The sequence below is a fragment of the Podarcis liolepis genome (genome assembly GCF_965112155.1).
Source record: "Podarcis liolepis genome assembly, chromosome: 3".
Classification (NCBI taxonomy): Eukaryota; Metazoa; Chordata; class Lepidosauria; order Squamata; family Lacertidae; genus Podarcis; species Podarcis liolepis.
The window spans coordinates 81,502,878-81,530,364 of NC_139557.1; the positions used below are offsets into that span (position 1 = coordinate 81,502,878).

The following is a 27,487-nucleotide window of genomic DNA, read 5'->3' on the forward strand; positions in this document are numbered from 1 at the left end:
TGTTCTGAAGCTAGCTGCTTGATCTCTTTGTGTCAGCATCTATAATTGCTAAGTGGTGAGAATAACCTTTTCCATTTCTAAACGAAGTGTTGCTACAAGCTATAGATACTAATTTGCTGCTGTATGTGGCATGACCAGATCACAGTATCTCTCTTCAATTTTGTATTCCTTCCAGAAATGGAAAACTGTGGACAAGGTCATAAAGAATTTTAAAGAACCTAACAAAGAGGGGTGGGGGATAGCCAGTTGCTGAGGACCTGCTTTCTTTTGGCTCCTAATTCCTTTTCCCATGAAACATCAATGTTTAGTGACCATGTGAAGGGAGAGATGTGTACCCGCTGGCTTCAGCACAAACCTAATTAATCAGAAGAAACAAATGGAACATATATATAAAAGGTGTGCATATGATAGGCTTTTGACAGCTATTTATGGTAGGATTAGCCATACTGACCTATGTGTAGTCTGCTTTGTGGTTAAAACTATATTTTCTATGATAGAAATTTCTATGGTATATTATAGATTTTATGAAATCATTATGTTGTTGTTGTTTAGTTGTTTAGTCGTGTCTGACTCTTCGTGACCCCATGGACCAGATCACGCCAGGCACGTGTGTCTTCCACTGCCTCCTGCAGTTTGGTCAAACTCATGCTGGTAGCTTCAGGAACACTGTCCAACCATCTCATCCTCTGTCGTCCCCTTCTCTGTTATAGTGCATTATTAAATTTTGTTCATGTTCAGGACGTGTCACAATGCAGGATTTAAGTCTGCCATCAATCCTGTGCATATGTTTCTGGGAGTTTGGTTTCTCTGAAATCAATGAGGCTTACTTCTATGCCAGGGGTCTGCAACCCGCGGCTCCGGAGCCGCATGTGGCTCTTTTACATCTTTGCTGCGGCTCCGGGGCGGATACTAGCGAGGGGAGGAGGCGCATTGTGCGCCCCGACACTCCTCACTGTGGCGGGCGCTGTACTGGCTGTGACGTCGCATGGGGGCGGTGCGTGCGTTAGTCACGCACCATCCCGACGTCACCTTCCCGCCCGCTGTCAGATCATGGCTCCGGAGATATATTTGTTTTAAATGTCACAATGGTTTTGCGGCTCCCAGTTGTTGTTTTTTCTTCGGAAACGGGTCCAAGTGGCTCTTTTTGTCTTAAAGGTTGCAGACCCTTGTTCTATGCCAACTTACACAGAAAAGCTGCTTTGTACAGAGGAAGATGATTTGTCCATCTAGCTCAGTACTGTCTCAGCACTGACAAATGGCTATCCTGGGTTTCAGCTAGACATCTTTCCCAGCCCAACCTGGATATTTCAAGAGATTGAACCTGAGGCCTTTTGCATGCAGTAGATGTACTCTACAACTGAACTACAGCCAGTGCTGTAATTCCAGCATAATGAACTGTTGCTACATTTTGGCATAATGGGCACCCCAAGCTAGCATATGATAAAGTGTTAGGGCTTGTTTCCACTGCCCAGCCACCAAATTCCAGTCAAGCCACTGGTCTGAGCCTCATAGGTACCTGAGGCCTGATGAAGGTATTTTGGCTGCTACATGAGACAAGGGAGAATTTGTGCTTCTTTGAGACACTAATTTTGTGGAAATAGCTGATGCTATCTGATGTAGATTCGTATACATTTATTCCCTTGCAAGGCTGTAGACAGAAAACAGAACAACAAAGCTAGAAAGTAATTGTGTGATGGAATTGGCCCCAAATAGTTAACATTTTGTCCTTCTCCTGGCAGAGAAAAAAGTCTGCTTAAATTATCTACCAAAAGGTTTACGTTTCTTTCTAGGCTCCTGGCTTTGTGAGTAATGAGATTCTGTTCCTCTCAGATGACTACAAGGCTGGACTCTCAGGAGAGTGTTGTATTCCAATCCTGTTTCGGCAATTCAACATACTAAGCCTGCCAAATTGTCATGCCATATTAATGCCAGTTTCCCCTTCCAGTAGCCTCTGAATCTACATTTCTGGCAGACCTCTCAGAGTTCCCATTCATTTGTGTGAACTCTGCTTTATTTTCTGCGACCCCATGGCATCACAACCCACTCCGACATGTTCATAAATATTATGAACAGCTCCCTCAGAGAAAAGAGCCTTACAGCAACCAAGAGAGGTAAATAACCACTGGGGTCTCAGTCTCATTTGTCAAAGCCTGCTATTTGGTCTGCACTCGATGCTGACCAGGGTAAATCCTAGAAACCGGAAGCTGAAGGGGCAAGCTGGCCATTAAAACCAGAACTTAGACATGATTCCTGGGCTTTTAGTGACATTTCTGACTAAAATACAATATTGCATCTACCCTGAAATACATACAAGACAACAAGGCCTCTTGAAATTTAACAAAACCAGCTTGGCTGTCCGCAATGGCCAGTCTCAGAGATGAATCCATGTCATTGCAGAATTACCGCCCCTGTTGAGATACAACAGCTGCCCACTACCTGTAATTTCTAGAAAGGATTGAAGACATTTCTGTTTTGATACGTTTTTACAGTTGGGTGGAAAGGTAGGTTAGGGCGAGAGGCCTTTACTGGCCCAGGGTCGTCCTGTGAGCTTCATGGCCAAGTGAGAATTTGAAGTCTTGTCTCCCAGTTCCTGGTCTGACATGCTAACCTGGTTCTCAATCACAGCAGTGGCTCTCAATCAATCTCTGTCATAGGGCCTAAGATGGTTGATGGTGGGGAATTACTCCCTTAGCTACTTGGATCCCAAACTGTTTCGGGCTTTGGACACCAGTAGTAGCACCCTGAATTGAGATCAGTAGCTCACTGGCAGCCAGTGCAGAACTTTCAGGATGGGTCCCATCAGACTTCCCCAGAAATTGTTAAAAACCATCAAATTTCAAGAAATATATGAATAAAGATATAATATCATTGTAATTCTAAAACAATGGAATTCAACAAGACTTACTTGTGAGTAAACATGATTGGTTTTTGCTCTAAATCTGTGATTCCCAACATGGGGCACATGCCGCACAGGGGGGCAATTTGATTTTTAAGGGGAGCAATTCAAGAATGAGTTATTAACAGTGAATGGCCTTTTAGGCTTCCTCCATGTGAATAGGAGGTCACTTTTATAATAATAATAATAATAATAATAATAATAATAATAATAATAATAACAACAACAACAACAACAACAACAAGGCAAGGGGAGTGGGGGGCATCAGAATTTTAGAGATGCTTAGGTGGGGCATGGCCAAAAAAGTGTTGGGAACCACTGTTCTAAATCTTCAGTGTCTTGACCAGCTTCTGAGCAGTCCCTGTTTAAAATATTTGCCACTCATATAATGTAATCTTAACATTGCAAATTAATGCACGAATTCAAGGTAGATCAATGCTAGGGTTTCAGCTTATGAGCATGCACTTTTTTTTACATAATAAAATATTACCTGTAGCAATGTATGTACCAAACAATACCAGAAACCAAGGATACTACAGGAGCAAAAGCTGATTGCTAGCAAGTACAGAGCTTCTGTTAGTTTTTCAGTTTTGAATACAGAAGTAATAACCTGAAAGATATGGCTGAAATCGGTGATACTAAAGCTGTAATCTATACATTTTCCACTAAAAAAGGCTCTCAAAGAAGACCATGTGCAGAATTTTGCAGTGCTCACAGGAGACTACCGTGCTTTATTAATTTTGCACTCGTGAACTAGACTGCCAGACGTTACAAAATGTGACAGGTCTTTTTTAAAAAAACACATATGAGTTTGTTGATATAGTGGCTCATTATCTCAAATAGGAATAGCAGATATTCAAGAGGTAGATTTCTAAATTGATGCTGATGACTTATACATTCTATGAAAGACGATACCATAATTTTCTCTGTGGAGGTAATGCTTGTAGAATGTAGGCATTTAATACTTACCTGAAGACAAAACAAAGTATTCCTTTGCCAGCTTAGCATTTGTAATTTTTTCCTAATGCTATTTGTAAGGTATGTTAGTAGTGAGAGTTCTAGGGGAAAATAAACCTCTTATAGAATTTCTCTTCAGTTGCAGTGCTACAAAGGCAAAATATGACAACCTACTATTTAACGTATGGGATTTTAGGAGGGGCACTGCTGGATGGACAAACTAATAATTACAAAAATATTTTGAAAACACTAGATTTAACCTGAAATTTTGGGCTGGTAAAATGTAAACCAAGTAAACAAAGAACTTATCCAAACACGTGGGAGGTGCTGTTAAATCTAGCATTTTATTTTTATGAGTGTTGCAATGGTGTTGGTTTTGCTTTAATTTTACTATAAAGGGATAACTGATACAGAAATTCAGCAGCAATACTTTTTGGTAGGAGACATTCTTAAAATGCTAAGCAAATATATGGAAATTTCAGGGGGAGACTGTTTCAGAAAAGAAGGTCTGTTCTCACCTCACCCTACTGGCATAGGTTCCTGTGACCAGAATAGGCCATTGTGTTTGGTGTAACTATGTGACAACTACCGCCACTGAAAGTGAGTGACTCATGGGGTCCTTTGGATATAGATGGCAACAGCCACCTTCTGTTTCATCAGGGAAAAGGGTGGGGTATAAATAAATACATAAAACAGCAGCAGCAGCATAGCTGTCCCATACAGGGATCAAACCTGCAACCTTGGCATTATCAGCACCACACTCTAACCAACTGACCTATCCAGCTGAGTGGATATTCCACTATGCTGCATGCAGGGAGTTGGACGAGATGATTCTCAGGATCCCTTCCAATTCTACAATTCTATGAACAGCAGGCCCCAAGCAACAATTTGGGGCAAGTGGCACAGACTGAAGTACATTCCCTATAATCTGGACCATTCTGCATGTTTTCAAACATCCCTATACAACAATGAGAACTGTGCAGTGCTTATTGGATCACACCACTTGCTTTCATCGGTAATTGTAAGGATGAACAGATCATCCTTTCTCCTGTCCATGCTAGCTTCATATATCTCCATTCATAACTCTGTTCCCTCCCATTTCCACATACATCAACTGCCACCTTTTCCAGGGTCCCACACTCTGCAGAGTATAGGGCAGCTGCTGTGCTGCTGCTTCCTTCCTTCAGAAGCACAGGCTGCACACCTCTCCTGTCTTCCCATCAGACCAAGGAAGCCCTGCTCATCGTGGGGGGAAGCAGACAATGCAGCTTACAATTCCCCACCGGTTCCTTATCCTCCCTCGCTCTGCATCCTGCTCTTTCCATGACTCCTTGTGAGGTGAAGAGACTAGAAACTTGCAGCTTCCTGTCAGCCCATCCTTACCCATCTGGGCTATTTCTTAGCTGGACTAGTTGGGGGAACAGTCAGTGGGACAGGGGTGCTTACCTGATCTCCCATCGCTGGCAATGCCATGACTTATTGAGAGGCAAAGGGACAAGACAGTAGTTATGTTGGATTCTTGGAGGTTTTTACACAGAGGCTGGATGGCTACCTGTCCTGGATGCTTTAGCTGATTTTGCAAAGTTTTTTGCAGATAAAATCGCTCAGATTCAGGAAGAAGTAGACTCCACCGTGGGAGCAGGGCTGGGGCGGGAGAGTGCAAGAGTTCTGTCTGGTCAAGTTGAGTGGGATCAATTCCAATCTGTTACCTCCGAGGATGTGGACAGGCTGCTTGGACGAGTGAAACCAACCACCTGTCTCCTGGATCCTTGCCCATCCTGGCTAATAAAAGCAAGCCGGGAAGGGCTGGACGATGGGCTTCGTGGGGTGGTGAATGCTTCCCTCCGTGAGGGAGCCTTCCCAGACCCGCTGAAAGAGGCGGTTATTAAATCGCTTCTTAAAAAACCATCTTTAGATGCGGCCACGATGGCCAACTATCGCCCAGTCTCAAATCTTCCATTCCTGGGCAAGGTGATTGAGCGAGCGGTTGCCGAACAACTCCAGGCACGCCTGGAAGAAGCGGACCATTTGGATCCCTTCCAGTCGGGATTCAGGCCTCATCATGGGACTGAAACTGCCTTGGTCGCACTGGTTGATGATCTCCGGCGGGCTAGGGACAAAGGTGAGAGCTGTTTCCTAGTTCTGCTGGATCTCTCAGCGGCGTTCGATACCATCGACCATAGCATCCTTCTGGACCGTCTTGAGGGGCTGGGAGCTGGGGGCACTGTTATACAGTGGTTCCGCTCCTTCCTCCTGGGCCGTGTTCAGAAAGTGGTGGGGGGGGATGAGTGTTCAGACCCCTGGGCTCTCACTTGTGGGGTGCCTCAGGGTTCTGTCCTCTCCCCCATGCTTTTCAACATCTACATGCGGCCGCTGGGAGAGATCATCAGGAGGTTTGGGCTGGGTGTTCATCAGTATGCGGATGATACCCAGCTCTACCTCTCTTTTAAATCAGAACCAGTGAAGGCGGTGAAGGTCCTGTGTGAGTGTCTGGAGGCGGTTGGAGGATGGATGGCGGCTAACAGATTGAGGTTGAATCCTGACAAGACAGAAGTACTGTTCTTGGGGGACAGAAGGCGGGCAGGTGTGGAGGATTCCCTGGTCCTGAATGGGGTAACTGTGCCCCTGAAGGACCAGGTGCGCAGCCTGGGAGTCATTTTGGACTCACAGCTGTCCATGGAGGCACAGGTCAAATCTGTGTCCAGGGCAGCTGTTTACCAGCTCCATCTGGTACGTAGGCTGAGACCCTACCTGCCTGCGGACTGTCTCGCCAGAGTGGTGCATGCTCTGGTTATCTCCCGCTTGGACTACTGCAATGCACTCTACGTGGGGCTACCTTTGAAGGTGACTCGGAAACTACAACTAATCCAGAATGCGGCAGCTAGACTGGTGACTGGGAGCGGCCGCCGAGACCATGTAACACCGGTCTTGAAAGACCTGCATTGGCTCCCAGTACGTTTCCGAGCACAATTCAAAGTGTTGGTGCTGACCTTTAAAGCCCTAAACGGCCTCGGTCCAGTATACCTGAAGGAGCGTCTCCACCCCCATCATTCTGCCCGGACGCTGAGGTCCAGCGCCGAGGGCCTTCTGGCGGTTCCCTCATTGCGAGAAGCAAAGCTACAGGGAACCAGGCAGAGGGCCTTCTCGGTAGTGACGCCCGCCCTGTGGAACACCCTTCCAGCAGATGTCAAGGCGATAAACAACTACCTGACATTCAGGAGACATCTTAAGGCAGCCCTGTTCAGGGAAGTTTTTAACGTGTGATATTTTATTGTATTTTTGGTTTTTATGGAAGCCGCCCAGAGTGGCTGGGGAGGCCCAGCCAGATGGGCGGGGTATAAATAATAAATTATTATTATTATTATTATTATTATTATTATTATTATTATTATTATTATTATTATTATAGCCGAGATTCCTGCATTGCAGGGGGCTGGACCAGATGACTCATGGGTCCCTTCCAACTCTAAGATTCTATGTTGCCATGACACAAATGTACTGCCACAGCTAATTTGATGTTCCTGCTGGGGCGTTTGCACTACACTGCCTGAGCCCCTCACCGTCTTAGTAAGCTCTAGTGTCACCAGTGATGGGACATTGGGTAAGCACTGCTGTCTCATCACCTCCTTGCTAGTCTCCACTGAAGGAGCGTCTCCACCTCCATCGTTCTGTCCGGACATAGAGGTCCAGCACTGAGGGCCTTCTGGTGGTTCCCTCACTGTAAGAAGCCAAGTTACAGGGAAACAAGGCAGAGGGCCTTCTTGGTAGTGGCACCCGCCCTGTGGAATGCCCTCCCACCAGATGTCAAAGAGAAAAATAACTACCAAACTTTTAGAAGACATCTGAAGGCAGCCCTGTTTAGGGAAGCTTTTAATGTTTAATAGGTTATTGCATTTTAGTGTTTTGTTGGAAGCTGCCCAGAGTGGCCGGGGAAACCCAGCCAGATGGGCGGGGTATAAATAAATTGTTGTTGTTGTTGTTGTTGTTGTTGTTAACAAATAGCTGGTCTTGCATCTTCTCCCTATATCTGCTAATGGGATTTGAAAATCCACATGAAACTCTAAACTTTCATTAGATCCTACTAGATTTTCAGACACAGCATTAATGTCATGTGAAAGATCATATAAAACTTGGATATTATCAGAGAAGGAACCATCATGAAAATTGAATAAAGTGCTGTCTGAATGCAACCCTAGTGGGACTTGCTAAGTGAGCATGCCTCAGATTGTGCTACAAACACAGCTATAGCTAAATAAGCTATGGTGCTCTCAGGTTAATCACTTTGCGCAAATAATTATACCTTATCAAACAATACTGTACTTTAACATAGATTGCTTGCACAAAACTCCTCCAAAATATGCCTTGGATAGTAATTACATGTGAAACAAATAAAAAAGCACTAATCATCTTTTGATAATTATCAGAAAACAGCTGTGATAGGAAATTGGTTACAAACTGATTTTTCAATAGCCACAAGTGTGCACTCACTCATAAAATTATTCAGCACAAGGACTGGCCAGGAGCCAGTGAAGGAGGAAAATAAATCTGATATCACTATAAAGAAGAGAGTTCAGGCCCAACATATTGCATACTGAGAGAATAACTGACAGCTTTATGAAATCCGTGGCCTATGGAGTAACAGTTTGTAAAAAAGAAATCACTGTAATTGTATCAATACAGCTCAGTAGTTGCACACAGAGGGGAAAACAGAGATGAACACAAGGGAGTTAGGTCTGACCACAGATTTTAAAAGCCAGAAAAAAACTGTAAAGGGATTCTGCCTGGTGAAAAAAAATATAGGTTATAGCGTTTTTCCAGGAATTCCTGTATGCTGTCAATATTCTTTGGTTGAGTAAATTCATGTTATAGGAATAAATTAACGGAGATAATAGGGGTTGCCTTTAAGGACGGATTGCTGTAATGTGCTCTAGGTGGGGCTGCCCTTGAAGCTAGTTTAAAAGTGGGTGCAGAATGCAGTGGCTAGGCTACCGAATGGAGAGCCTGGCTATATGTACATAACACTTGTACTGACAGGTCTACACTGGCTGCCAGTTTGCTACCAAGTGGCATTTAAGGTCTTGTTATTAATATATAAAGCCCCAAACAACTTGAGGTCAGGTTATCAGAAGGAACATCTCCTCCCATGTAGACCTGCTAGGTCACCAAGACCTTTTGAGGATGCCCTATTAATTGCACAGCAAGCTACCGCTTTGTCTTGCAACAATGCAGCCACAGGCCTCCTCAGTGGTGATGCCAACTTTATGGAATGTCTTTCCCTCTGCTATATGACAGACACCAACAGTGCCATGGTTTTGCCAATGGTGGATGCACAGACGTTTCTTGACCAATGAGGTGTATTTCTATTGCCTCTGGATTATGCTGCTGATGTTTCAATATGCTATTTTACTGTGCTATTCTACCAAGAAGCGTATGGCTGTTGGGTTGTGGGATTCTTTTTTTACAGTTGTATACAGCCTTGAGATTTTGCCTTGAAATGAAAAGCAGTCTAGGAATGATTTTATAATTTAAAAAACAGTTTCCAAATGAAAAACAGAGGAACTTCAGATTAGAACTCATCTGAGGGGCTCCACTAATGACAGTACTGGGCATGTGGCCCTTAATTTTCTCTTGATAAAGAAGCATTACCAAAGCCTGCAAGATAGCTTGCAAGAGAATTTATCACTAGACAAATTAAATTTTCTTCTGTAACAAGAGAGAGAGAGAGAGAGAGAGAGAAGAAAAGCAACGAAAGTGGAACCGTAAGCCTATGCAGAAGAGTCTATAGGAAGAATTAGAGCACTGTTTACTTTTCATTAGTGGAAAATATACCTTGTGACAAGCCTTAATGAATGTAATGTGAGTAACTCCAAGGGCTGGGGTTCCAAATATGTGGATTTCTTTTCTTTTCTTTTTTCAAAATGCTTTTTATTAGATTTTTCATTGGTTATTCATATACATATTCAGTCCTTTCTTTTCTTTTTTTACATAAACTGTGTACAATATCCGTATTTCTTCACAAGTGACTTCCCACCACCTCATTGCGGCTTCATCTGTCTTCTTTCTATTTACAACTGCTTTGCTTTGCAGTCTCATTCTTTGGGTTTTTGGCTAGTTCTTTCTCATTTATACTTATCTCTTTTCTAATTTGCTCCATTTTATTCTCTCTAATTTTCTTCTGGATGGCATTTTGTTGGGTAGAGAAGCCTCGCATAAAAGCCTTGCTTGCGTCCCAAATCACCCTGATGTCCATTTCCTGGTTTGTGTTCATTTCAAAAAATTATTTTAAAGTCTTGTGCTTTTAAAAATATTTTTCCATCATTCAAAATATTTTCCTTCATTCTCCATCTCCATCTCCATCTCGTTCTCCTGCTGTTTCTTAATTCTAGAGTAACTGGGTTATGGTCTGAAATTAATCTTTGTTGTACTTCTGTGGTTTTTTTCTTTGCTTTTTCAATATTAAATTATTTGACAGCCATATTCTATCTATTCTCCCTGGTGATTGTTTTGCCTCTGAAAAGTGCATGGAGTACTTCTCGTTCGGGTGTTTAAGTCTCCAAACATCGTTTAAATTCAGATTCTCTACCAGTTGAAAGAGGTCTGTGGTAGTCTTCCCTTTTTATTCTTTCTCTCTCGCTGTTCTATCTAGTTCTAATGAGGTTACTCTATTGAAATCGCTTAGTAGTGCTATATTTTCATTACTACAATCCAATAATCTTTCCTCCAGTAATTTGTAAAATTCTACCTTTCTTTCAATTTGGGGTGTAGATTCCTATTACAATTATTTTCTCTCTTTCACATATTATTAGCACTACTATAATTCTGCCTTCTTCATCCTTAAATAATAATTTTGGATCTAACTTTGGATTAGCATAAATTACAATTCCTCTTGTTTTGGATATGTTGGACGAAATAAAAATCTGTTCATTTCTTTATTTTGTAAAGACGCTAAGAAACATCAGCCCCTAAAAGTCAGCAGAAGAGTCCACCCATAGCCTCATCCTTTGACCTGATACTTATTTATTGCTATTCTTTCATTCACATGGGTATTTTTTCAGAATAAAAGCAGATACAAGGACAAAGGCCATTTGCAGTTAGACCCCGAGGGCACCATCAGAAAGGAATGAAACTGTGTATCTATTGTTCTGCCCAGAAGTGGGCTCAAACAACTTACCTTGCTTTGTGAATGGCACATAGGGCAGTCACATTCAAAGCAATATTGGCGCTTCAGGTGCTGCTGACGATCAGGAGTAGGCATCATTGTTTCAATATAGCTGATGGTGAGCTGCAGACAACAAAGCAGGGGAAATTCTGTGGTAATTTGACAAAATACTGCATATTATCCGCTGCTAAAATAGGAGGGATCCTAAGTTTAAAGTATCATGCAATCATATATGAATGACAACAGACACATTCATGAATGACAACATAACTAACCACACAGGATCAGTTGTGAGAATAAAATGGGAAGAATCCCACTGTTCCTCACCCTGCCCATAGAAGAAATGTTTGATGCAAATATCATGGATGAGCTCCATTAGGCTCTTACTCTGGCTCTGGCACATGGAAGAGGTACAGAGCTTTTACTTCTGCTTTCAAATAAACCCCAGTTTAGTGCTATGCCTGAACCTTAAACTCTGACTGAAAAAAGCCAATTTGGTAGACCTGATGTTGGTTTGTTTCAATAGGCCATAGCTAAGACTAACCACAGGGAACGCAGGTGGCGCTGTGGTCTAAACCATTGAGCTTCTTGGGCTTGCCGATCAGAAGGTCAGCGGTTCGAATCCCCGTGACGGGGTGAGCTCCCGTTGCTCTGTCCCAGCTCCTGCCAACCTAGCAGTTCGAAAGCACGCCAAAAAAAGAAAAAGTGCAAGTACAGTGGTACCTCGGGTTACAGACACTTCAGGTTACGGACACTTCAGGTTACAAACTCCACTAACCCAGAAATAGTACCTCGGGTTAAGAACTTTGCTTCAGGATGAGAACAGAAATTGCATGGCGGCAGCACGGGAGCAGCTAAAGGGGTACCTCAGGTTAAGAACAGTTTCAGGTTAAGAATGGACCTCCAGAACGAATTAAGTTCTTAACCCGAGGTACCACTGTAGATAAATAGGTACCGCTCCGGCAGGAAGGTAAACAGCATTTCCGTGCGCTGCTCTGGTTTCGCCAGAAGCGGCTTAGTCATGCTGGCCACATGACCCGGAAAAACTGTCTGCGGACAAACACCGGTTCCCTCAGCCTGTTAAGTGAGATGAGTGCCGCAACCCCAGAGTCGTCTGCGACTGGACTTAACTGTCAGGGGTCCTTTACCTTTTTTAAAGACTAACCACAGGTTCTCTGAGTTTGGATATACAGTGGACCCTCGGGTTACGTGACCTTCGGGTAACGTAACTTTCGGGTTGCAAACATGGCAAACCCAGAAGTGTATTTTACCTGGTTTCGCCACACACGCATGCGCAGAAGCGCTCTATCACGCCGCATGTGTGTGCAGAAGCGGCGCCTCTATTTGCGAATTTTTCCGGGTATGTACGGACCCCTGGAACGAATTACATTCATATCCAGAGGGTCCACTGTAATGCAAAACTGGGGTTAATTAACAAGAGAAGCAAAAGTTTCTGAGAGGGGGAGAGTATAAGCCTGGGTCTCATTCAAATGATAACCTAGTTTATCATTACATTCACAAAATGCTCCTTTACAAAGCTATTGTACTACCAACTTTACTGTACACTTGTGAAACATGGACCACTTATAAACGCCTAGAAAGAGTCCATCAACTGTGTCTGAAAAATTTAACACATCACTTGGGAAAATAGGCGAACTAATGCCAGTGTACTGGAAGAAGCAAAGATCACCAGTGTCAAAGCAATGATTCTTCCAACATCAACTTCGTTGGACAGGTCATGTTGTTTGGGTGCCTGGTTATCATCTTCCAAAGCAACTACTCTATTCCCAACTTAAGAATGGAAAGCGAAATACCAGGGACCAACAAAAGAGGTTTAAAGATGCTCTCAAGGCAAATCTTAAAAAATGTAGTATAAGCACTGATAACTGGGACACACTGGCCTGCGAGTGCTCCAACTGGTGAACAGCCTTTACCAAAGGTGTGGTGGACTTTGAAGAAGCAGAAACTCAGGGCAAAAATGAGATATGAGCTAAGAGGAAGGCACATTTGGCAAACCCTCATCAGGATCAACTCCTGCCCAGAAACCTACTGTATGTTCCCACTATGGAAGGACATGTGGATCCAGAATTGTACTCCACAATCACTTATAGACTCACTATTAAGACCATTTGTCTTCCATGAAAACGGTCTTAACAGTGAGTCCGTGACTCTTACTCAGCTACGAGTGATGGCCAAAGAAGAAGAAAAGAAAGAAGTCTTCTGAATAGCAGCCACAGATTCTGCAGCCATAGATTCAAGGATGCTTAACAATTCCTTAACTGCTTTGAAGTGGGCGCACTGTGCTTCATTCATCATTTTTATTCTTACTCAAAGCTTATTTTTGTGGGATTCTAACCTGTACAAGTTATTTTTTGGTAGCGATCAAAAGCATAAGAGGGATCCAATTATATTTTTGATGGTGTGGACATTAATGTGTTCAGGAAGCTGTATCATCCATAAAACATATTGGGGTTCCTTAATACATTATTAATTTGTAAAGTATTATTCACTGTGTTACCAAAAAGGGAATATCTATTCATAGAAAATACTGTTCTCCCAGTCCCAGCTGCAGGTTTTATTAAAAAAAAAATACCAGCATTTTTTCTTGTTAGTGGAGGGTTAATCAAAGGTGGTTGGATGGCGAACTTACTCTGCAAGACTGTCTGTTCTGATAACTGAAGAAGAGTATTCATTTAAAGATATGAAATGTGACAAGCATTGGCTAATAGGCTTTAATTCAGTGCAGATAGGTTTGAAATACCTGCGCCTGGTGCTCTAGTTATTATATGAATACTATATGCTGAACATGAAGATTTATAGAGTGCATAGAATTAGATAGCCACCCCAAGGGAGCAGCAGAATTGGTTCGAGCAGAGCCAAGGCTGAATGGCAATTCAAATGTAAGTGAAACATTGAGATTGCTTAACTCAGAGTTACGGAATCTTTAGAACAGGAGCCAACTAAATATTTGATTTCTTTTAAATGTAGCAAGAAGTTGAATTTATTCATGAATGAGTCACAATGGTCTGCAGGCAGGCCATTAGGGCTTTCTGCTTCTTGTTCCCAACTTTGTATTTTTCCTTTTTCTCTCTCTTTCCAAACACAGAAAGAGTTAAAACATTTGGAGCCTGACATGGCAGAAAAATGAAAACTGGAGCTCCCACTCTAACAAGGTTGAGGTGTTATAATTGCTTCTGAGTGACTAGGATCAGATTTGAGACTCAAGTAGCCTTGTAATTAGAAGCAGACAGACTGTCAAATAACTACAGCTGTTCTATAGTGGTTTCAGTCTTCCTTATATTAAACCCAGTTATATATGGGCCAGAAAGTGGTCCTATTGCTTCATCACAGAACAAGAATGTTAAGCTTGTCTTCTTATCCTTGCTGATTCTGCCTTTAGCAGTACTGTACTGCTGTGACTTCCAGGAGATTACCTTTAACTAACTGCGTGATTGTAGGCATGTCTACTCAAGAGTTCAATGGGACTTATTCTCAGGTAAGCGGATAAAGGATTGCAGACTAAGAGGGCTGCATTGGATGGAACCACAGGAGAAAATAACTCAGAAAAAGGTCAATCTGGTTGTGACCTTGACCACAGAGATTTGGGTAATTTTGCCTAGTCATTTAAGTCATTAAAGTCGATGGCATCTTCCAAAGACTGGATTTAAAGACTCTTAGCAAGTTTATAGATAAGGACAGAAAGGCAGAGTGTCATTGAGAAGTTTGATTTCATGGACAATCTGCATGTGCCTTGGGACTATATGTCTAATTTGTATGTGTAATCTGTGTAATGTGTGATTGTCCTTCAGAATACAGGGCATTTAGCTGACTCCCTTTTTGAAAGGACTCTCCCTTCCCAATCCATGCCTAAGGCCCCACTGAACCTAGCTGTGAATTTTCATAATTTTAAAGAGTAATAGTCCTATCCTATGCTTAAAAATCCTGTGTTCAATCTGTGCTAGTTTAATTTGGGCCCCATTGGAATTAATGTGAAAGGTTAATTCTGACTAAGTAGTGTCCCACTGATTTTAGTGGGAGCTATGTGCAGCTAATTTAGTCTGGCTCCAAGCTCATATGTTTGAGTATTTTTACTGTAACCTTAACACCAATGCTATTTATTCTTGTATCACTACTACTGAGTGAGATGTTTTAATGTACAACAACAACCAACAGCGGAGTTGGACTTTTGTTGGAATAAACAATTAAAATTGTGACTCAGATAAAAGGAGCTCCCCATAAACTTTGCTGAGATCCAGCATTAGACAGCAAGCCCAAGAGATGAAGTCTGTGAACTCAACACCATATTATATTCAGGTAGGTTGGTTCAGATATCTGAAGAAGTGTGCATGCACACAAAAGCTTACACCCAGAACAATCTTAGTTGGTCTCTAAGGTGCTACTGGACAATTTTTTAAATTTATTTATTTATTTATTTTATTTTGCAAGTAGCGATCTTCTGAGGGTATGCATTGGATATGCCCATATTTGAAAAAGAAAATGGTGTGAAACATTTCTCTGATAAGGAACACAAATCATTTGGGAAGGGCATTTCTCCAAGTCATTTTTAATAAAACCAACAAGGAAACGACCCCTGCCTTGTTACTTTTCTTGCCAATGAAAGGTTTACTGCTTCAGCATGGTTTCAATCTGACAAATGCTTATTGTTGCAATGATTTAGTGAATGCAGCATTCCACCCAGAAGTATCGTAAGTGTTTTTTATCAGGGTAAAGGCACTCAAATACAAACAAAATGAAGTGCCTAGAGGAGGAATGGAGGGAGAAGAATTCATCAAGACTGCCAGTGATTTATGGGAGGTAATGATTATGAGACCCAGACAGTGTGAAGAAAAGATTCCCTTTATCATCTTCTTCCTGATAGCTATGAGATAGGAAGAAGCATCGATATATCATCAAAGTGTTAAAGCTGGTGGCCCTGCAGTCTGGAAGTTATTTAAGGAGATGCAACTGCTGCAGGTGTCTGTGACGGAAGAGAGAACAAGCTAATTACCTCTTCACCCATCTCAATGTCCCGGATGGAGCGGAGGTGGAGCCGGGGACCCTCAAAGACGATCACACAGTTGGGATCACAACTGTTGTTCAGCAAAGATATGCTAAGGAAGGAAAACAACATTGGTTTAAAGGAAAGGGTTTCCAGGTGCAAATATGAAGTCTGACTAGAGAGGCCTCCACTCCTCATTCCCTCCCTGGTGTCTTGAATGCTGTGTCAGTAGTATTTTAGGCCCAGTGCAAAGGGAGGCAAATGTAGTTTCCATGGCACCTGGCACCCACATCAAGAACTCAGGTACATTGGAAAGTTGCATTTCCCAGGTTCTCTTGTGCCTGGGCTGCTGCTGCTGCTGCAGTGCTGAAGACACCAAGAAGGAAGTGGGGTACTTGGTTTACACACTCTGCTGGGAGACATGGAATCTACGCAGCCAAATACTAAAAGCAAGGCAAGTTTTAATTCCAAGACAGATACTTACAAAGTTTGGTGTTGTTGCCACCTTTCCCTGGCTTTTGACACTTGGGATGTATATTGTAGGACTCACCCTATTTTTGAGATTGTAAGTTGTTTTGAACTGTTTTAAATGGCTATAACCCGTTCTGGGACAACAAGGTAAAGGGCAGGCAATGAATTAAAACTATCATCATCATCACTTGTGGCCAATGGTCACTGATGGCATTTATGCCCCTTCCTACCATCACCCAATGCCAAAGAGGTGTTTGCTTCAATGTACTGCAAGTTGCGTCCTCATTAATTTGAGTTCCCTCTAGTGGTAGAAAGGGTCTTCTTCAAATATACAATATTATGGGTTGTGTTCAACCAAGTTTTACATAGAGTAGACCCACGGAAATTAATAGACTTGGGTTAGTTCTGTCTACTAATTCCAATAGATCTACTCTTAGTATTATTAACATTGCATATAACCTTCTGTCTGATGCTCCCTTCCCAACTCTGAATGCTGGGAATTCAACAGGCTCCAGTGCCGTGTGGCTGAATTATCCAAGGCAGGGGGGAAGGAACTGCAGCTGTGGAATTTTCCTGTGAATTGTTTTCATTTCTAAAATTTCTTGATTCATTACAGTACCTGTTTCTCTCCCCCCCCCCCCGAAGCCTGGGACTGAGTGCATCTCTGTGCAATAGAACTAGAATCCTGGAGGTTTTGCTTATGAGTTATGGAATGCCCACAGTACCTGGGATAAAGGCCAACACCAACATTCTGCATCTCTCCATTGCTAATGCTGAAACAGTTGCAGGTCACCTGTAAAAACAAGGTTATAATCCATGATTAGTATTACTAGAGCCATTGAGAAACTTCGTATGCGAGTGAAAGAAATGTTTAAAATACAAGGCAGCAACTGCTGGGTAATTAGAGTAGGGATATTCAAGTCCAGCACAGAGGTACCCTTTCATATTACGGCATTTAAATCTGGGACACAACCTCAAAAAAATAATGAAGCCAATTAGGTGCTGAAATGCCAGTGTCCTTTAAAAGGCTGCCAAAATACAAGTTTAGATATATGCTGAGACCCCATTTTATAGTCCGCAAGAAAACACACAGACACACACAGTTTCATCCTATGGATGTTTGCAGTGTTACATTAATCAAAACCGAATCACCAAATCTGCCTACAGAGTAATTTCACATGTCTTGACAGGAAAGCTGATTTAAATGAATATACAAACAGTAATAAAATGCCTTAACCCTCCCCCACAAAACACCCCACATTAATTAGTCTGTTATTTAACCCATTCATACTTCCCAACCATTTACAAAAGTCATACATCTTAATTATGTTTCTCCTGCTGCTATTGGAAACATAATTCGAGACAACACTTGTGAGCTATGTTTAGTCCATTTCTTTTATAAAAGCAATTAAAGTGTTACAAAAATATTGACCTTGTTTTTCAGTACATAAAAAATTAACAACTCTTTCCAGCTGGGAGAAAAATCGTCCCATTTCTCTGAAATACTTTTCCTAAGTGTCTTACAATAGAGTCCTATAGATCTACGTGGTTTCAGCATTACAGAATGATTCATGCCAAGAGTTACAAGGCTGGTTAAAGCAGTGAGGCAAATATGCCCTGGCCTATTGCTCATCACCATGTGTTTGATGCCTAAGACTGCTGCTTTGGGAGGAAGAAATATGGAGAAGAGATTTTCTGTACATGTGGCAAAAGAGAATGGAGAAGCAACAGGCAGTGGAAGGGTTAATCAAAATCCCCTTCCCTTGATGTCTACTCTGCTCCACATCACACATCCCTTCCAGAGTTGCCTTTCCATTGTCAAAGCAGCTGTTGGGCTTTCATTACACGCACATGCTGCCTTGAGGACTGGGCCAGGTCGTCCTCTCACAGGCTGTTGTGATTTTAGGGAATCCTTCATTTAGTTATTACAAGCATTTATAGACCACCCTTCATCTCAGTAGATCCCAGAGTGGGATACAAATTACAAACTGCACAGAATTACATTTTTAAAAATCCAAACAAAGAAAACAGTTAAACAGCAAAGCAGACTACCTATCACAAATTAGTTCTTACAGAAAAAAACAAAAAAAGTGAAAATGCCTGAGCAAACAGTTGTAAGTCTTTCCCTCAATGCTGAAAGGATAACAAGTGTGCTTGCGTGGCAAGGCCCCAAACCCTTCCCCTTTGTTGGAATAAAGACACTTGACTTTATTTTAGGTTAATGGGCTAAAAAAGGCCACAACTTTATCGGTTACAGAATGTGAGTGGTATTGACTTAGGCATTGGAACCGACCCGACTATATCTGACTCCTGCCCGCCTGCAGGGTCTCAGAAGGGTTAACCACCAGTAGGGGGAGCCCAACAGGGGTTGTGCCATGGCCCTAGCCCCCACCAGGGCTTCAGATGGGGCCATGCCCCCCGGATTCCTTTAACAGAATACCCTTGAAATAGGAGGGATAGGTGATGGCCACTACCTCCCCTCACCTCCAACCGAATACTCCAATGCCTAACCTCCAAACCTTACAAAGTTGTGACGATTTGCTACAAGGTAGGCAAAAAACCAAATGGCTGTTGCCAATTTTCCAAGTCAAAAAAATTCGTACCAGGCCCCTTCAACAGGCAACCAACCAAGGTCCATAGCAAGGTCAAAGGATTAAATCTTAGGAAGGGAGGGTGGGAGAACTGTGCGAGTGGGAACCAGGAAAAGGGGTGAGTTCCTGCTTGCAGGCTGCTCACATACAGCACGCCACGCCCCCTGGCCAACTGGATTGGTCCACCTAGGGCGTGATGCGGAAGGGACTCCCTATGACGTAGGGGCTAGCACACAGGGCGGGGTCATGTCCAGCCCGCAACTCCATTTGCCTGGGGAAGGGAAATGGCTTTCTCAGGGGAGGGTATTATACCAATGGGGCATCACTACAGAAAGAGGCCCTTTCTCACCTCAATGTATGAAGACACTTCCCCAGGAATGGTTATGTGGAAAAGAACCTCCTCTGAAGGTCTTAAGGCATAGGCAGGGTGATCTCTGAGGTCCTTGGAGTTTAGAGGTTTGCCGCGAGCAAAAACAGATAAAGGTATGCAGTGCTTTTCCCCCTCAAAAAATGTTTAGGGGTACTCTCATTTCAACTCAAGAAAATCATCATTTTATAGTTCAAATCGGGGGAAATAAACACAGTAAATGGACAAAAGTACAAAGATTCACAAAATGTTTAAGGGTACGCGTACCCCTGCGTCCATCCAGAAAAAAAGCAGTGGCCCTTTTCTTTCAAGTTTTACATCAAGGAAGTGAATAATGTACAAATAACACACACACACAAAGAGCTTTTGAAGATAAAGCCTTTTTCAACGAGTTTCAAGACACCTTCTGGTATAACTCCATTATGTGCACAAACAAGAAAGAACAAGGCAGGGGTCCATCGACAGCATATTTACAGATCTGGAATACATGAACAGTAAGCGGGGCCATACGAACTACAGATGCAAGCAAACCGTTGACGCTGAGTAATTCTTTGACTGACCGAATTGAGATGTGAACTCTGTAACTCCAACTGGTATTGTAATGTCTCAGATACATGGAGATAACTGAGAAAATGTAGATGTTCTTAAATGTTGTTGTCATAAATATTAAGTTCTCGGAGTTTCTATGCAACTGTTCTCCTCTCTGAATCCACAAAGCTTTGGAGTAGAGTGCGGGGAGCCACCTGATGAGAGATGCAGCTATAGAAAGGCTATTAGTGATTAACACCCACTGTGGATAAAGGGGAGGGGAACTCCACTAATTAGCAAGAAAGGCATTTCCCTTTGCAGCGTTCTTGATCTTGCTATCTCCATACAACACACACACACTAATGATGGCACTGCTTTTTAAGCCTTTGCTATTTTTGTAGTCAGCCCCAGCCTTCTCAGGATGAGACACAGCCTCCATCTGCGGGAGTCTTCTTTGTACCCACTAGGAGCTTTTCCCGCTTCCAATTTATCTAAGCGAAGCAATCCAGGGGTGCCAACAAACAGAAGTTGGCTGATTTCATTTTAATAAAAAATAAAATAAAATGTAAAAGATCCCCCCGCCCCCCACTATTTCATGGAATCTGCAGAAGGGGAGGAACTACCAAACTGAGAAATATAGTGGAGAAAATGAAGAAAGGATGTAGAAGCCTTGTGTTAGCTTATACATACATTCTAAAGATATTTCTTCTGCCTAAGGGAAGTACTTAAAAAAAAAATAATTCCGAATATACTATCATCACTATTTCTAAAGATATTTCTTCTGCCTAAGCGAAGTACTTTTTAAAAAAATTCCTAATATACTATCACCACTATTTCTGTATGATGAGATGATTCATGTTCTAAAAAGACAGAAATTACCCCATTATAAAAACTCCATGTTAAAATAGCAAGTACTTGGAAGAGAAATCAGTCCATAAACAGCTCAGCAGAAGTCTTAGCTCAGTTGGTTAGAGCATGGTGCTGATAAGGCCCAGGTTGCAAGTTTGATCCCCATATGGGACAGCTGCCTATTCCTGCATTGCAGAGGGTTGCACTAGATGATTTCTTCCAACTCTACACTTCTATAATTCTATGGGCATACTAAGCACTGCCTGTTGGATAAATCATTATCCTGTGGATTAAGTTTCTACCTGCAAAAGGGGAATAATCACCATCCTATATCCAACAAGGTTTGTGTAAAAATTATAAAGTCATTTTCATCCTAATATTACTGTGGATGCTTCTATTATAGATACCACTAGAGATCACCTGTTTCAGAAGCAAATTGTCTCACTGCAGAAATGAAAGCTAAGTTACGCCTCTAACACTATACATGTTTTGTGAAAGAATACACAGGAGCAAAACATTAATATTAATATCTATAGCAACTACAGCATGATGGCAACAGCAGCCAGAAAAAGTGGGAGAGGCATGGCAGCATAAGATGGAACAGATGTGAAGGAGGTCTGATGCTGTAGTATTTGCTACGGAGGAGGACCGGGCACAATGTACAAGTTTGCTTTGTGCCTCTGGGAGCGTTCAAAACATTTTAATAGTTGTAAGTTCATACACATGGGTGCTGTATGCAAAAGCTAGAATTAAATGCAAGCACAAGGAGGGAAAGACAAAGAAAACTGCCTTATACTGAATCAGATCATTGAGCTCAGTCTACATTGACTGGCAGTGGTTCCCTAGGGTTCCAGTCTTCCTCTGCCCCACCTGGAAATGCCAGGGACTGGACCTGTGACCTTTTTGCACACAGATCATGTGCCCTGCTACTTAGATAATGTCCTTCCCTTGAAAGAAAAACACAAAGAATTGAGACAAGTGTTGATTGTGTTGGAGAGCGACCAGGATGATAAAGTGTCTGGAAACCAAGCCTTATGAGGAACAGCTGAGGGAATTGGGTATGTTTAGCCTGGTAAAGAGGAGACTGAGAAGAGATATGATAGCCATCTTCAAATATCTAAAGGGCTGTCACATGGAAAATGGAGCAAGCTTGTGTTCTCCTGCTCCAGAGTTTAGAACCCAAACCAGTTACAAGAAAGGAGATTTTGACTAAACATCAGGAAGAACTTTATGACAGGAAGAGACAGTGGGATGGTACTCCATGAGAAGTGGTGAACTCTCCTTCATTGGAGGCTTCTAAACAGAGGTTGGATGGCTATCTGTCATATTTGATTTAGTTAAGATTCCTGCACTGCAGGGGGTTATATTAGATAACCCTCGGGGTCACCTTCCAACACTACAATTCTATGATTCGATGGTGAGCCAAGTTCAGATAACAGGAAGCTCAAGGACTTAAGATGGAAGATGAATGAATGGAGTAGAAATTCAGATTTGTCTTGCAATCTTTTGTTCATACAGATATTCTTACTGTTTTTGTTTGATGTAAACACTAATTTGGCAGTTCTGACAGATTCAAGAACTGAAGAAGTAGATTACATACAATAGCCAACTCATGGGCCTAATATTTATCATGCCCTTGAAGTAAATAATGAAGATATTTTACATGTGTCTAAGACAAGACTTTGTATAGTGTTTTTATCTTATATTTTCTTTCTTTCTTTCTTTCTTTCTTTCTTTCTTTCTTTCTTGATCAGGCTGTCATTCAGCATCATGACAGTCTCTTAAATTTCAAAAGGGCAATCCACATGTGACCCTTGTTGAGGGTGGCCAAGATAGAAACCCCTGCTGGGCATGGAGTTCTAACCATCCAATTCACTGGCTTATGGCCCATATACTCGATTATCATAGTCCACCAAATCCTTCTGCATTAATCAGATTTTTCTGTTTACCAGAACCAGTCTTTGGACTGGACTTACCAAAAGATTCATCTGGTTGTTGAGAAAACTGAACAAATGAGAAAAGGGACATTATGCTGTTATGATCTGGTATCTCACATAGGTTTTTTCACATTTTTTCTCCATTAAACATCAAAACTTTGCAAGTCATTAAAGGCACTAACTTTTTCTAGTTCTTCTTCCATCCATTAATCTGTAAGTGTCTGTGGTTAGACTGCTAGCCTGTGCTAATTTGTTATATTCTCAAATGAATCAGAATGATTTGCACTGATGCCATGGTGATGCATGATGCTGCATTACCTAAGAGCAATAACATGTTCATTTAAGAGTAATAAATGTGGGAATGCCAAGTACAGTACAGTCACATCCACAGCAGCACCTCAGTACTGAGCGATCGGGGACGACAACTCATAAGCCTAATGTTCACTATGACTCAAGGCATTTCATCTCTGATGACCACAAATACAGCTTCTTATTAAATAAGCCCCCCAGTTCCATGCCCTTAGATAATTATAAAAAATTGCTTATAGTGGATAGTCCCTCTAGCCAATTTCTAGAAATGTTGTTGTCTTCAAACAAGGTGAAACGAAGAGAGATAAACAGGCACATTTGTTTTCAGTTTTGTGAAGAAAATGCACCCACGCATCCATTATATGCTCACACCATACCCCAGGTTTATTGTTTACAAATGTTCTATTTAGTATCTACAGAGATAAATAATAGAAATAAGGTCAGATTCACACTTCCACTGAGGATACACTGGGCAGTGAGTGGGACAGACATTGGGTTTGTGATGGGGATGCAGACCATATGGTGACTTGTCCACCTGGTGTGAAGGTTGTGGATGCCATGTGTTGTCCATAGCCTGATAAATAGGGTTAGGTAAGAGTCAGGGATGGTGGTGCATATTGATACCAATGAAGTGGGGAAATGTAGTCATGTGGTCCTGGAAGTAAACTTAGGTTGTGACGCAGAAGGTTGAAAACCAGGTCCTTCAAGATACCTTTCTTTGAAATGCTATCCGTTCCATGAACAGCACCAGACCGATAGGCAGAGCCGAAGAGTCTAAATGTATGAAAGAGACAGTGGTGTTGGGAGTATGAGTTTAGTTTTGGTAGGCACTGGGAATGTTTGGGGACAGGTCCAGCTTGCACAAAAGAAATGTGCTCCAACTGAACTAGAATGGAGATAAAAAGCTGGCAGAAGAGCTTTTGAACTAATTGTTGAGGTAAAGCAGACAGGAGCTACAGAATGTTAAGTTTGGCCTAAATCGTATTTTAAGGATGAGGGTGAATGTTTGTGATCGTTTTGTTTTGCTTCCCTCTCCCACCCTCACTTCATGCAAATCCGGACCTGTGATGCAGCACTACTACCCTCCAATGTGAGCTGCAGGATGACAGCCTTATATTTTTATGCACATGGGAAGACAGCACATGCATCTTTGCCACTTTAAAATACATTTATTTGTGTTTAAAATGTAAGGGCGATTGATATCCAGCTAAGTTGTGATTTAGTTGGATACCACCCATTAATTTTTCCACTTTAACAAGTAGCCAAAACATTGAGAAAAGCACAAAGGCTAATTAAAATAGACTAAAATCTTCAGAACAATATTAAAACTCTGTTTAAAACCAGCAGAAGCTGCCCAAGATCATAAACAGCACACATTTACCACGGGGGCAAAGATTATGTATTCTGTACCTGGCTATTGTACCTCAGTATAAATGGCAACAACAAAACCCTATTTCGAAGCAGCCCAGAGAGATTGCTCTGATTACAGAGAGCACACCTATGCCATTTGAAAACGGGAATTTATCATGGACTGTGAAAGACTGAGATTTGGCTTTACTAACAAGGCAAAATGTGCCATACTATACATATATCGTACAATTAAATCACAACCACTAATTTAATGCATTAGATATGGGAATAGAATCCACCTTTCCATAAAGTCTTGTCCTTTTACCATCTGGAAATGCATCAACTTTAAGGAACAAACTGAATATCTTAGAGGTATCATCATTGTTTTCCTGTTCACAATAACATGATGGGGAAATTATACAGCAAAACAGCTGCCCTGTTTGATGCTGCCCTGAAGACTGTTGCCATTACTGGCCACTAACATTAAATATTAATAGAAATTGAATATGGAGGCAGAACGTGGAGAAAAAGCAGCACACTGAGGAAAATCTACGGGGCTAGATGACATCTTTTAAGCCATAACGCAAAAGCCTCTTAGATAAGAGAAATTATTTCACAAAAAATTTGTTGGTGGTGGTGGTGATGGTGGAGTGTTAAAAGATATACTGGTTAGTTAGAATGAAAACAAGCCATATCAAATGGTTTGCTCTTAATCACGGCATACCTTTTTTCTTTGCTACGCTAGAGAGTATTGGAAGCAAGACTTCACTGTCTACATAGCTTTGGATTTGTTTTCTGGTACCCAGAGTGAACATACTGCCTCTTAAACACATCCTTGCAATCCCTGTGGCCTTGCACAATCCATTTTCATAAGTTCCTACATTGAGCTTCATTCAAAAGCCATCTCAACTGTAGACCAGGAGCTGTGTGCCAGGGTGCACAGCCAAAATACTGGGATGATCCAAAGTGAGATGATGAAGAACACCCACTGGTCCCATTTCCTACCTCCACATGCTGATTGGTTTCCTAGAAATGAAGGTTATGTACATACAGTATGTAGTCCCTATTCATGCCCTGATTATACCCACATTTTGGTCATCTACACGAGACCAATATGCTTTCTGGGCATGATTCTGTTTATGCATGGAAGCCTGTGAAATACATAGAAAATACGTTAGCTGCAATCTACTCTAAGTCAACTATCTTTTCCCTTTCAGTTCCTATGAAATTGCAAGGCTGGATGTGGCTTATACAAAGCGATGGCATATTTCCAAAGATACATAGCTTGGAAATGTGATATAATTTCTCTTTCTTTGGTTGGAAATTTCATTTCTGACAATCCACTAATATATAATGCTCATTTACAGAAAACAAAAGAAAAAGGAATGTTCCATATTTATGTAGTGTTTGTTTCACAAAACCCCATTATACCTTTCTCTTCACCCTCAGAGCACAAGCTATTAAATATTCAAAATCAAACCACATTAATTTTTAGCTCGACACTGCACACTAATGACATTAAGTCAATACAGGGACTATTTTGGTATTTCTCCTGGAAATTCCCAGTTGAATTCTTTCATTGAAAGCAACACATTGAAGAGGCAGAAATGAAATCTGCCCCCATCCCTTCTTAGATAATTGGCAGACCTCACACCTGCCTGAAGCAGGTCGTTTTACTTACAAACACAGCTAAACATTATATAAGTGTACAAGCTGTTCAGAAAAATGGATCTGGACTTCATAAACCAAGCTGTTCTGGTCTTAAAACCTGCTCTTCACTCATAGGGGTCACTGTACACTTTCAGAAATGCCTTTGAATATACTTCGAGTTGCTCATTTGACGCAGGGGTTAAGCAGTGCTTCTTAAACCACATCTGCATCATATATTTAAAGCACTATTCTACCACTAACAGTCATGTCTCCCTGCCAAAAAAAGAATCCTGGGAACTGTAGTTTGTTAAGAGTGCTCAGAGAACTTTGAGAATTGTGGTTCCGTGAGAGGAAATAGGAGTCTCTGAACTACAGTTCCCAGAATTCTTTGGGGGGAAAGCTATGGCAGTTAAAGTGGTATGATGGTGTTTTAAATGCATGGTGCAGATGTAGCCTTTTACTTTGTGAGCCTGGGGTTTCCTCCATAAATTTCTTCTGCCTTCTGCCACTCACACAACTTTGCACCAACCATCCATTTTGCATACCCTATTTGCAGGCAGCACCAGCGATGGAAATTATGGCTATTTTCACGGTGGCTGAGGTGAACACTGAGGGGGATATGAAACTGACTAGCATTGGTGTGGTTACAGATTTTGAAGTGTAGGCGCTTATTGTGATGGCTCCCAGAGCCACACCTCCAAGGAAAGCCCAAGCATGTAAAAAGCTGTGTTAAGTCTCATATACACCCCCAAAGGGCAACAGTACATCACGTGGTATGCAATTTATTGGAAACAGTTGGCAGTTACAAGATGTTTATAAAAGTAAACGCAACTTGTGAAACACATTGACAAAACAGCTCTAGTCATCTGAAAATAAACAATTAACTTTTAATTAGAAATGCAAACAATCATGCACAGCAATATCATCATTTAAACTGCTTGTGTGGAGTGGAATCCCATCAAAGAAAGGTGGAGAAAGGTATCCAAGACACTGCTTGATTATTTGCCTCATTTTCTTGACCTCCTTGGTGCTAATCAAGAAGAAAACTGACAGCCTCATTATCATCTCATCTCATCTCATTCACTTGCCAGAACAAGGAAGTTCTGTCCATTACCCCATATCATGTCATGTCATCGTTCTTGCCTGGGAAAAACCTCCCAGAACTACATTTCACCATGTCCCACAACCGCTAAACCACTAATCACGAGTGCTCCTCCCAGCTCCATTCCATGGAGCATAATTTTGAAATAGTATGCCTACTGGCCCAATGCTTGAATACAGCACACCAGAGGCAGATTTGGGGCACTGGAAAGTGGCCTGGGGCAGGCAAGGAAATGCCTTTCTCACTGCTTCCTTCCTTCAGTCAGGTGGGGGGTCACCAAAATTTAGCCTCACACAGGGCACCATTTTATCAAAGCCCTCCC

General features: G+C 41.9%; 1 protein-coding gene across 8 annotated transcripts in view; it reads right to left on the bottom strand.

Annotated features, from left to right (window-relative positions):
• SMYD3 (SET and MYND domain containing 3) overlaps window positions 1-27,487 on the bottom strand; it is a 347,371-nt gene that overhangs the window by 61,734 nt on the left and 258,150 nt on the right. For all 8 annotated transcript variants that reach the window (XR_014524496.1, XR_014524497.1, XR_014524498.1 and 5 more), the window contains 3 exons: window positions 17,208-17,275; window positions 16,021-16,123; window positions 11,025-11,135 (listed from right to left, as the gene is read on the bottom strand). Coding sequence is in view for 5 of the 8 variants with exons in the window: in XM_083496930.1 (XP_083353056.1) it covers window positions 11,025-11,135; window positions 16,021-16,123; window positions 17,208-17,275 (282 nt within the window). In the remaining 3 variants the exon portion in view is untranslated. The remainder of the gene's footprint in view (window positions 1-11,024; window positions 11,136-16,020; window positions 16,124-17,207; window positions 17,276-27,487) is intronic.